Source organism: Microcaecilia unicolor, chromosome 11 (genome assembly GCF_901765095.1).
Source record: "Microcaecilia unicolor chromosome 11, aMicUni1.1, whole genome shotgun sequence".
Lineage (NCBI taxonomy): Eukaryota > Metazoa > Chordata > Amphibia > Gymnophiona > Siphonopidae > Microcaecilia > Microcaecilia unicolor.
The window spans coordinates 195,812,664-195,825,317 of NC_044041.1; the positions used below are offsets into that span (position 1 = coordinate 195,812,664).

At 40.6% G+C, this 12,654-nt stretch overlaps 1 protein-coding gene across 2 annotated transcripts in view; it reads right to left on the reverse strand.

The window, feature by feature from the left end:
* Window positions 1-12,654, reverse strand: part of MACO1 (macoilin 1) — an 82,636-nt gene that overhangs the window by 8,089 nt on the left and 61,893 nt on the right. The window contains exons 7-10 of one of the 2 annotated variants that reach the window (XM_030217405.1): window positions 12,044-12,202; window positions 9,291-9,473; window positions 6,933-7,053; window positions 4,023-4,197 (exon numbers count right to left, since the gene is read on the reverse strand). In XM_030217405.1, the coding sequence (XP_030073265.1) occupies window positions 4,023-4,197; window positions 6,933-7,053; window positions 9,291-9,473; window positions 12,044-12,202 (638 nt within the window). Of the gene's footprint in view, window positions 1-4,022; window positions 4,198-6,932; window positions 7,057-9,290; window positions 9,474-12,043; window positions 12,203-12,654 lie in introns of both variants that reach the window. The other variant, XM_030217404.1, reaches the window with a different exon arrangement.

Sequence of the window (12,654 nt, forward strand, 5' to 3'; positions counted from 1 at the left end):
ATTACATGATGTTAATGCACTTTTCAATATCAATTTTAGTCTCCTGTAATATTGTTTACTGATCTTTTTTTCTCAATGATATATTGCTTCAATTGTTGCTTTTTCCTCCACTCCGGGATATTTATAATCATCGTCCTGTTCAAGTTCCTTTGTCTTACACAGTCCGAAATGCTTTCATTTTTGCTCATTTTCCTCTAAGGAAGGTTGCCGTAGCACATTTATCCAGGCCAAAAGTCATCTTAATATCATCTGAGAAGCTTTTCACTACACAGAATTGCTTCATAGAGGTTCAAGTTATCCACAGTCGGTGAAGGGTACTGTAAACTCTGGCTCATTACCACCTTTAGGATTAAGGCTAAATCCATAGCTAAAAGGCGTTCATAAGAGTACTCAGTGGATTAAGTGCCAAACCAGACAAAAGTGATGACAAATCTCCCTGAAATATTCCTTGCTGGATCTTGATATTAAGAATGACAAACTGCCCATCTTCTTTCTTCAGATGGCTTAAGGTTTGCTACATTTTCATGGTGAACAATATAAGTTATCAATCCAATGTTCATTCTGTGCATTTCTAGGCAAATTTATCATCTCAGAATGTGGGATGGTATCAAATGCTTTCTTATAGTCAATTCATGCTATACTGAGATTTCTGCTTTTCTTAGTGATTGTTCCCCAGAATTCTTGCAGAAACAATGTCTCCAAATGAGATTATTCTGGGGTACTAAGAATTCTGTGGTTGTGCTTCATTATTTGTATCCAGAAGAATGACTGGATCCAGAGGATACTTCCGGCAATGGTGGTCTAGACACAATTTTCCTCAGGCTATTGCTGATTCCAGAAAAAAGGGGTCCAGGATCATGAACAGAAGACCATCTGTCAAGGTGTAGCCTAATGGTTAGTGCAGTAGGCTCTGATTCTGGCAACCTGGATTTGATTCCCACTGCAGCTCCGTTTGACCTTGGAGAAGTCACTTAACCCTCCATTGCTCCAGGTACAAAGACTTAAATTGTGAGACCTCTAGGGACAGAAAAAGTACCTGCATATAAATGTGTACAGCGCTGCGTACATCTAGCAGCGCTTTATAAATGGGTAGGGGTAGTAGTAGTACAGAATGGGTCTGTGTCAGACTGCATTTGTTGGTATTCATTGCTTAGATATGCTGAAGCCAGGTTTGTAATCCTTGGGACTTCCAAGATGTACAGTACGGTCTTTTTAGAGCAGAAGCAGAAACTGGATACTGTTCTAGTCACTTTGGAGATTTACTGGAGTCAATGTAGGCTACAGTGTCGGAACTATGTGCTGAGGCAATGAGCTTTGTAATACTGTTGTACCAGAAGGATTGAAGAAAGAAGACTGAACCTTCATTACTTACAAGTTGTTCAGCTTTGTAATTTTCCTTAGAAGTAGCACTTTTAGTAGATATTTTATGCGTGAAGTGCTATACTGCCCTGAAAAGCCAAAACACTAACTGTTGAGAAAGTAAATATGAGACATGTCCAAAAAACTGATTTCTTTGAGTAAATCCTGACCAAAACTAATACAGTACTTTACATATTTCCCATTTATCAAGAGATACTGTGCTTTGGACATTTGCTACAGTCTTGAAAATGCATCCAAGTGTTAAATGGCTTCCATATTAAGAAATACACAGTCACTGCAGGACATCTGGTAAGCTAGTTTAGTTTTAACAAAAATTGAGTTACTGTGTTCTGGCTTTTCAGGGCACTATACCTGTAAGAATTGTGTACTGCTCCTTTAAAGCAATACCTTATTTACTTTCATAGAAAGCTCTCATAACCTTAAGGGCTCTGCAAGATTCTTAGTAGCCCCAGATATTTTGGGTGAGCCCATACTTAGATGCAGACACTCCTTTTATGATTTACTCCCTGGTTTTGGAGTCTATTGTGGAGAAGTGGCAACGTGATGTGAATCCGCCCTGAGGTAGGCAGTGTGATTAGTGATGTCTGCCTCTCCCCCCTTCTTTGTTAGGTTTTGATGCTATGCACTTCTGTTTAAATACGCCCTCTGGTGCTGTTTCAAGCCTTGAGGGTTTAACTAGTTGAATTTTTTTTTCATTACTATGCTGAGCCTGGTCTGTTAAATATTATTATCCTTGCGGGTACATCTAGCGAGCCCAGTAGCGTTGCAGGGCTAAGGTCTGCTCCTATCTCCATTCATGCTCCCTCCCCCCCCCCCCCCCCCAACCCACCAGTCATGTTTTGTTTTTGAGGCCATAGCTAATTTACATCCTTGGCAAGCAAAACAAAAATGTAAAACTGAAGTGGTAGGCGGCTGCTGCTGGCATGGGATCCCTGTCATAAGCAAAAGGGGGGGGGGGGGGGGGGAGTTAATAGAGTGTGCCTGAGGAGCCATCAGGGATGACTTCATCGTAACTGTGTAGCTGCATCCATGTCTGTTACAGAGAAAAGCCATTACCCAGAATTTAGTAGAATGCCCGAAGGAAATGAATTAATATCATTTACTTAGGACAGTTGGTTACTACAGAAACATTAGCTTGCTCAGGAAGAGCTACTGATATACAAATCCAACACAAATACACCGATAAAAAAAAAAATCTGTCACTACTGGACTGCATTGTTGTCAGCCAATTTCAGAAGATTAATTACTTTTGTATACAAAATGTTTTCCAGTTTATGGATGCTATTCATATAACCTGAACACAGCAATCCTATCCTGCCAATGGCGAATTACACATGCCATAATGTGGAATATACAGTATGTACCCTTTCTAATTTGCATTAAAGCAATTTGTTTGCAAGAGGCTGACAAGCCCATCCCTTGCAAGAGTCTTGTCACTGCATTATTCTTCACTTATGGCACAAGCGTCAAAGACTAAATTCAGTTTAAAAAAAAAAAAGGTTTCTTAGATTTTGTATTGTCCTAACATGGCAAATAAAAAGAAAAAAAGCAGATCAAAAAAGACACAAAAAAATAGAACAGGAGGGTAACAGAAGAAGTGGTTTATTACAAGTTACCCGACGTGGCCAAGTTTCGCCCTCAGGCTGCGTCAGGGGTAAAAATATCTACAAAATAAAAATACATAATGAGTAAAACATCACATTGTATATTTGATAATAAAACATATCTAAAAACAGTATCACATCATATAAAATAAAAACAGATCAAATCTAAAAACATAATACAATAAAATATAATATCAAATCAGTATCAGTTAAAAACAGATTAAATATGCATGCAATAAAATAATAATTTTAATACAAGACATATCAAAATATAATGTATATTTGATATTACATTTTATTGTATTATGTTTTTAGATTTGATCTGTTTTTATTTTATATGATGTGATAGTGTTTTTAGATATGTTTTATTATCAAATATACAATGGTGAAGTTTATGTTTTACTCATTATGTATTTTTTTGTAGTTTTTTTACCCCTGACGCAGCCTGAGGGCGAAACGTGGCCACGTCGGGTAACTTGTAATAAACCACTTCTTCTGTTACCCTCCTGTTCTATGTTTTTGTGTCTTTTTTGATCTGCTTTTTTTCTTTTGATTTGCCATTTCTGTGGCAGATCTTTGCCTTTTTTTTGTTTCTGTCTGGTCCTAACATGGTACAAATGCCAGATATATATTATTTGGCAAAGGAAAAATATATATACTGAAGAAATCACCTGAAGCAAGTATGTTTCATTACTTGGTGCCAAAATTTTTTTTTTTCTGGGAACTACTACAGAAACTCCAGTTCAGGTCCTATTGTTAAGATGTCACCTGCAGCAGTAGCTTAAAATCATAGCCACAGTCTAAATAGAGCATCTATTATAATTATCAAATCACTTACCATACTGTAATGCTTAAGTATCTACCATAATCGTGTGCCATGCTGGAAACGTATGCCAACTATAAAGGCTAGGCACAGGAAGGAGAGATACAGACTGCAGTGCTGATAAATGGTTTGGCTCCAGATGTCAAACAGAATAAATACACTTATTTGTTCATTCTCATTTCCAGAGATATGTTAACAAGACGACAACATCTTACCTTGGGCAATCTCAAGCTGTCGCTTTGCATCTCCCAGTGCAGAAAACAAATCCAGCTTGATTCTTGTCTCTGCACTTAGGCTGTTTTCTAAGTGCTGTGTTTTATCCTGCATGGCTGACAGTGCTGACATTAACACCTCTGTATCCTTTTCATTTTCCTTGTATTTTCGCAGTTCCTGTGGTATCCACACAAATTTTGAAAAGGAAGTAAATTTTAAAAATGTTACCAAGCAAAACAAAATAAAATCCAGCTTTGCTAGAATAAACAAGCTTCCAGCCACCCCAGGGGAGGAAGAGAAGTTTCAATACTCCGTTATATAATGCCAGTCTAGAGCTACTTTGTTTTTCTTTATTTTAATAGGATTATGAAAATAAAGCTTGGATATTGTGACAGAATGTGTTAAATTCTGCCCTGGATGTACTGGCTTTTGCCCATTTATTTTCTCAAGTAATAGTGGAAAGCAAAAACCTTATAGAGTACTCACAACTTTGTACCTGCAAAATGAAATGCCAGCACACTGCTTGCCCTTTCCAGCCCTCCCCCTTTAAGGCGCATACGAGTACTTGCACTGCAAAACATGGTTATTTTTACCTACATAGAAGGAATGTTGGTTTCAGTTGACAATTTTACCCTAGCAAAAACTGTATGAAACGCAAGTAGAGATGAATGCATGCCGAGTTCACAAATGACAGACATGCATTCTTGGATGGCTTTGTACAACTGCTAGGCTCAATAGACAATAACAGTCCTATCATATTGGGAAGGTGGTGGTGGTGGTGGTGGGGGGTTGCTATTTATTATATTTCTATTGTACCGTTTGCAAGCCTGAAAGCTACTGACATGGTGCACATTGAGGTACAGTAGGTATTTTTGTGTCCCTGGAGGGATCACAATCTAAGGGATCTGTTTACTAAGCCATGCTAGCAGCTGTCTGTGCGCTAATACTGACACAGCCGATTCAAACTGAATGGGCTGTGTCGGCACTAGCACACGGACAGCCGTTAGCGTGAGACAATGGAGGGTTAAGTGACTTGCTGAAGACCACAAGGAGCTGCAGTGGGATTTGAACTGGGCTCCCCTGGTTCTCAGCTCTCCTCTAACCAACAGGCTAGTCCTCTGGCCTTGAAGAGAATTTTTGGTATGTATTAAGACCTTGGTGACCAGATTGCTTTTAACATGATAATGGCACTTAACTTAACCCATATATTCAAGAGCTGTTATCCGTATATGTACTGACGCTGAATATATGAATAATATGGTGAGACCGTGTCAGTAATAGGTTTATTTAGGCCTGGATGTATACATTTTATGTTTGGCAGGGATGTTTGTCCACTACAGATATTTTAGCCTGCCCTTGCTCTGCTCTAACCCAGCCCACAAATATACAGATAGCATCAGGATGTTAAATGGCCTGATATTATCTATATATATATAAATATAACTGTGTATTTCTAAAAAATATATATATCGGCCAATGTGTAATTCCCTTTGAACAGCAGCCTAATTTATTTTTAAGCCTGCGGGGAGAATTTCACTTTAGCAAACTTTTGAACTGCCAATGATGAAATACTGCTTTCGCAAAATAAAACAAAAAAGCTTCCTATTCCTCTAAACTACAGAAATGTCCTAAGTACAATAGCAGAGAAGGACCCCTGATGAACTTGTTAGCAACTTATACTGCTAGTCACCTAAATGCTCAGGCAACAGCCTAGTTAAGCAGCACTTCCTTAATAGCAGGACAATGGAAGCGTTTGAGAAGATTTCTTCTCTTCTGGGCAGCCTGGTCATGGATTGGAGGGCCTTAGCAGTTCAGTAAGTTGCTCCCAATCCTTTTGGGATGACCAAATGATTGCTACTGAAGCCCTGATTCAGCGCTGGAATGTCAAAAGACACATTATTCCTCTTTGGGTAATCAGAGAAGTGCTGAATGAATTCAAATTTGTATTTCTGAAGTTTACTAACACAAGAAACAAACAAAACAAATTAAAATAAAAATTCAATGCTCCATTTCATCAGAGTACATTGTACAAGAGTAGCGTTTCTTGTTGAAAACAAAGCAAATATTATCAGTGCAAGATTTATATGGCAGCTCTCTGGAGCTCTACTCGCATCTTCACGATACAATGCAGTGTGCGTATGTGGGTCTGAGTGGATGCAGCTGCCAAATGTTGACTTCTCCGGGCTAAGGCAAATCCAATCCAATGAGGTATGGCTCTATCAGTATAAATGCTGATAAAATTCTTTCATGTCAGTTCTCTCTGTTAACTCTAAATGGACAGGGCTGTCCCATCATATCTATATATATAAAAAGGCACCTCCAACGTACCATTGAAGCCTCAAGCCGGAAACTTGAGGCGCCCGAGATATCCGGTTTGGCCTGCAGGCTGCAGTCACTGTAGCTCCGCCCTCGCGTTAAAACACGATGACGCAGAGGGCGGGGCGGCGAAGACACAACGGACGACTTCCACACATTCTCTGACAGCTGCTGGGAGAGCGCACTGAACTTCGCAAACTCGCAACCACGTCACTGAGGGACGGAGGGAGGGAGAGGAGAGGTGTGGAACTCGGAAGGGAGGCACGGAGGGGGTGTCTGGAACTCGGGAGGGAAGACGGTGGGGGGGATTATCCTGCTAGCGCCCGTTTCATTTTCCCCCGAAACGGGCATTTCTTACTAGTCTATTTATAATTTAGTGGTCTCCTATATTTTATTTTTGCTGTTAGATAAATGTATGTGTACAGCCAGCAATCAAATTCTCTTGGCATACTTCATCAGGTCATTATCTACTGCAGTCTACAAGCAGAAGTTTATTTCCACACTGGCAGCCCCTGATGGTCTCTTATCCACCCTGTTAAGTATTACAGCCAGTGTAAAAACTGGCCTCAAAGATCAATGCAGCACTTTCTCTTTACCTGCACTTTCATTTCTAATTCTCTTATCTGGTCTTCTTTAAGTTTCATGTCAATTGTTAACTTCTTGCACTCTGTCTCTAGGTCTCTTATCCGAGTTCTTAGAGTTTCGGTACATTCCCCTCTGCTTGAAAATGAAGGAACAGTAAGACCAATATTACTTCATTCACTCTCTTCAAATGCTATGCGTTTGATAGCAGTAAAGTTAGCAGTTAAAAAAGGAACAGTTTTCAGCTTTACATTAATATTTCTCCTGCACATAACCAGTATATAAACAACTCAGCTCAGAGTGTGTGTGTGTGTGTGTATGTATGTATATCAGGGGCGTAGCCAGAGAGCGAATTTTGGGTGGGCCTGAGCCCAAAATGGATGGGCACAGAATTCAGCCCATCCTGCCCCCCCCCCCCCCCAACTGTGCTCGCCACATTCTGCCTCTATCCCTACCCTCAAATGCAAAATATTAAATACCTGAGCTGGTGGGGATCCGTAAACTGCACCAGCTGATCATTTCCTCCTCCTCGGGTAGCCGGTGCTCTTCCAATCAGCAGCTGGCAGCACTTGACTTGAGCTGACGCCACTGACAGTAGTCCGTACATGCTCAGTGCTTCCGCCTGGTGAAAACTGAGCATGTGCAGAGGGGCCAGTGTGTGGTGCCAGCTCCCGTTTGGAAAGGCATTGGCTGGCTACTTGAGCAGGAAATCTTTAGCTGGTGGGGTTTGGGGATTCCCACCAACCACAGCAAGAGAGCCACAATACCCACCTGTAGCTACGCCACTGGTGTATATATACACACACACACACACACACTCTCTGAGCTGGGTTGTTTATATACTGGTTATGTGCATGAGAAATACATTCAAATACTTTCTTAAAATGGGACGAAAAGAAACAAAAATACTGTGGGCAAATTCTAAACCATAATGATTCACCTCATATAAAATGACTCTCAAATCTTGCTCCTAGTGAGCATCTGTTGAGAGCCAACCCACATACACAGTCCTTGTTCAAACGGTCTGGAACCGGATTAGGAGGAGAGCAGGAAAGATCGCATAACATATCATATTAACACCAGCTTTTGCCAGGGCTCTTGTTTCCTTACCTTTGAGTCTTTTAAAGCCTATTCAAAAATAAGTATCATGAACAAGAGTTTCAGAAATCAGAGGGTGCATGAATAAATCGCATGCTTTACTATTTATGAAAGACATCAAACTGGTTTTATTTATACATATATACTTGCTACAAGAGGTTACTGGACTTCAACTGGCGAAGACTATGGGTTGTTCTTTACTTAATACTGGACCAGCAGGGTTGCCCTTGTAGGCTAAGAAACTGGTGACTAGCATTGTCACCGCAAGGAGGATAGCGCTGGTGTCAGCTTGGAAGCAGGCCGGGGACCCATCAACTTGACAAGTTATTGTGAAAATTGATTATGTCTATTTGATGTCTACACTCATAGCAATGAGGAGGGGTAGACTGCTACACTCTGCTACCCCTATGGTAAATGGAAAGAACCATCTGCTGCATAGGTTAACACCAGTCTTATCACTCATTGTGAACTAGATTTGATATTTGCTCAGCTTCCTTGGTTTCTCCCTAAGGATGACAGCACAAGAGGAAAGGGAGGAATGGGGGGAGGGTTGTTTTACAATTTTAGCATTGTAAATTAGTGATGTTTGGCATGTACCGAAGAGTCATGGTATATCCCTATGCAACTGTTTGAAGATTGTTAATAAAATTTAAAATAAAGAGATAGATAGATATCTATCACTCACAACTTTCACGTTTGTCCAGCTCAATGGCAGCTATAGACCACAATGAAGGGGACCTGGGTTTGATTTTCAGGTTAGGTCTTTGTTTCTTCAGTCAGCTGGGGATGCTGCACAACCTGCAATCACAACCACTAGCTGTGGGGAGTTTTGAACGTTATACAAGAACATATCCAGTGGCTGAATTTAGGGATCATGATTACAGGGCTCTAAAAGGAGTCTTAAGATGTGGCTCCTGGCTAAGGACTACTGCTGTCATGATTTGGGAAAACAAATTGGGAAGGGGACATAAAACAGGGATGGAGATTGCCCCAAGTAGTGGTGAAATGAAGGTTCACAGCATCATAACTCAACAGAGACCAGATCTGACTGGGCTGAAAAGCCCAGAAGGAAACATAGGAAAACAATTTTGTATTTTGCCTAAGCATTTTAAAAAGGTTTTTTTTTTTTACTTTGAAGGTGACAAATGTAAAGCTCCCCTGGCCTAGCTGCCTGTGACGGCATGGAACCCAATGGCTAAAGTGCGGCAGCCAATCCAGTGATTCGATTGGTTGCGCATCCCATGGTGCTTTAGTATGAGATGAGCGCAAGATACCTAGAAGCCGCGTGAAAAGCAACAGCACGAGCTGCTGTCGCTTCTTCCAACTTCTTCCTTTTTTTCTCCTCCATTAGCTGCTTTTCCACAAAGGCCCTTGCCTCTTGTTCGGCCTTTAGTTTCTTCTCCAGCTGACTGATGGTCTGTTTGTCTTTTTGCTTCAGTTGCACAGCATTATGCAACCTGTGGAGAAAACAAGCCGGTTGAAACTTTGCTGCCTCTGGCTAAACCCAAACCCCTTCCTCCCCAATCAACAATATTCTTATTTTCTTCACAATCATCTTCCAAAACATACACGTGTGTATTTAAAAATATATATTAATTTTTTTACATATATATACACTGCCCCCCCACCAGATCTATATACACACGTACATTTTATAACAACTCTCACAATGTATTTACGAAATAACTCTGCTCTTAAAAATAAGCAACCAAAAAATGAAGAGGCAATATTCAACTGGTGGTGGTCAGTGTTTATTTAAATGCTAGCTGTTGCCAACACTATAATTGTTTTGTGTTCATGTGGGAGGGGAAAGACCTATAATGTAAAATTCTCTGAAAATTGAAAAAGTTGAGGAGAATTTTTGCAGAAAATGTTATGTATGTTTGGGTAATGATAGTTAAATGCTAGAGAATTTAGTAATAATTGTTAGAAAAATAAGCAGTACCCAGCATAAGTAGATGGAAGCTAAACAATATTCAAAATGTTTAAGTTTGGACCATATTTTGTCAATGGCTTAATCAATAAATACCTCCTTTAAATTAAAAAAACAACAACAACAATGCTGAATGCTGCCAATTTACACTTTAATTCAGTGGTTGCTCCTATCTGGGAACCAGTACTGGATATCCAGGTCTGAAGTGGCCACCAGTAGTTACCCGGATACAGCCAATATTCAGCAGCGGTACCCAGACAGCTACACGGTTAACTCAGCTCTGCCTTTGCTGCCCTGGTAATTCCTGGCCATAACCAGACAGTACCACAGCAGTCTGCCTAAATGTTCACCAGACCTACCCAAGTAAGTATCACTGGACATCTGTGTTTGGCCCAGTTTGCGCAGTAGTCCTTCCTTTCCGGTTAAATCGCTATGAATATTGGTTGGGGGCCAGGAAGGCAGGGAATTTGTGCTTCATAAAATGGTAAATTGGGATTGGGGCTTTGGATATGTGCAGCTGTCTAGAACAAGTTATGTTTCTTGATGTACTTGAACCTATGCACTTTGTTCTGCTTTCTGTTTGCTCAACAATAAAAATTTCTTTAAACTATATCGCTGTGAATATCAATCCTGGTATTTGTATTTTCAGCAAAAGTAATGTCATTGTATATAACCACATTCTAACACTTGCCATTAAGAAGGACTCAACGGTTAATATTTTTAAACAAAATGCCTCATCGGCAGAGAGAGTGGGAGGTTAACGAACTATTGCCCACTAGATGGAAGTTTTTCTTTTTCCCCTCAGTAGCTGAGTGGGGGGAGTATCTGTGGATCTAATTATAGGCAGTTCTTTATTAACCTCCCTTCACCACACACATGGGTATAACACTTTCATATAATGGACATATACTAGGTTTCACTTCTGCCAGACAAAAACGTAACGCTAAACATCAAACAAACATCTGATGCTATTGAACACTGTGAAAACAGTTGACCAACACCATACACATCTGGCCAACGAGAAGCTATTACATCGCTTACTTCCAGCTACAAAGCAGGAGTTTCAGCTCTAAAGGCAAAGAAAATATAATGTTTTCTGGAAAACCATTTTGTAAATGAAAATGTTGCCAAATATAAACATAGTAACATAGTAGATGACGGCAGAAAAACCTGCACGGTCCATCCAGTCTGCCCAACAAGATAAACTCATATGTGCTACTTTTTGTGTATACCTTACCTTGATTTGTACCTGTCCTCTTCAGGGCACAGACCGTATAAGTCTGCCCAGCACTATCCCCGCCTCCCACCACCGGTTCTGGCACAGACCATATAAGTCTGCCCAGCACTATCCCCGCCTCCCACCACCGGTTCTGGCACAGACCGTATAAGTCTGCCCAGCACTATCCCCGCCTCCCAACCACCAGCCCCGCCTCCCACCACCGGTTCTGGCACAGACCATGTAAGTCTGCCCAGCACCATCCCCGCCTCCCGCCACTGGCTCTGCCACCCAATCTCGGCTAAGCTTCTTAGGATCCATTCCTTCTGAACAGGATTCCTTTATGTTTAACCCACGCATTTTTGAATTCCGTTACCGTTTTCATTTCCACCACCTCCCGCGGGAGGGCATTCCAAGCATCCACTACTCTCTCTGTGAAAAAATACTTCCTGACATTTTTCTTGAGTCTGCCCCCCTTCAATCTCATTTCATGTCCTCTCGTTCTACCGTCTTCGCATCTCCGGAAAAGGTTCGTTTGCGGATTAATACCTTTCAAATATTTGAACATTATATATATATATATATACACATACATTATATATACTATATATATATACATTACTGGATTGGAGAAGCTACTAATATCTGGCTTTAAAGACTATGAATTTTATTAATATTAGATAGGGTATGCGCTTTGCAAGGGGAAACACCTGAATGTCATTCCCTCTAGTTCCCCTGCCCCCAGAGAGAGAAGTTTCTTTATATAGCTGCCCTCATAAGCAACAGTGGTACAACCACAAAATCCTGACCACCAATGCCTTTCATTGTTTAGAAACGTGATTTTACTGCTGAGGCAGAGCTGAGGTTTCAGGACATACTTATTCTGTAACAATTCATTTTCCTGTCGGAGCTGCCCCATTTCAGAGCGGATCCCTTTTTCTGTGCTGCTCAGACAGCTTATCTGGCTGCGAAGCTCCTGCTCAACCTGTCTGCTCGCCTGCAAGTCTGCTTTCAGCTTTTTAATATCCTGTTCCAACCTGCAAAATTAAAAGATAAAAAGGATCTTTCTTAATAGGGGTATAGGGGTAGTGAAGCAGCCGTTTGCCACCAAAGCAAACCGCTCCACATCACAAATAAGGAAATTAAAACGTTTTTAAAAAGGAAATAATTTGTATAATTCAATTTATGTTGAAACAAGGTTTACATTTGTCTGGCTTGTATTCAGCATAGCTTACTATGTCAGATATCTACTGAAGCACTGTACATTTAAGAAAGTCATATTAGTGGCTGGCATGAAAGCGTCAAAGCTCATAGTCTACCAGACATTAGAGAAAGTTTACTACCCATTAACAATTTACATGTTGGGTGTTGCACTGAGACTCTCTTACTAAATCACTTGTTGGAAAATCAATACAAACCTTTGTAATCAGTCGTATTTAAACTTTTGAAGCAGGCCTGGTAGCATGGTCTCCGCTCTCACTTAAGCGCA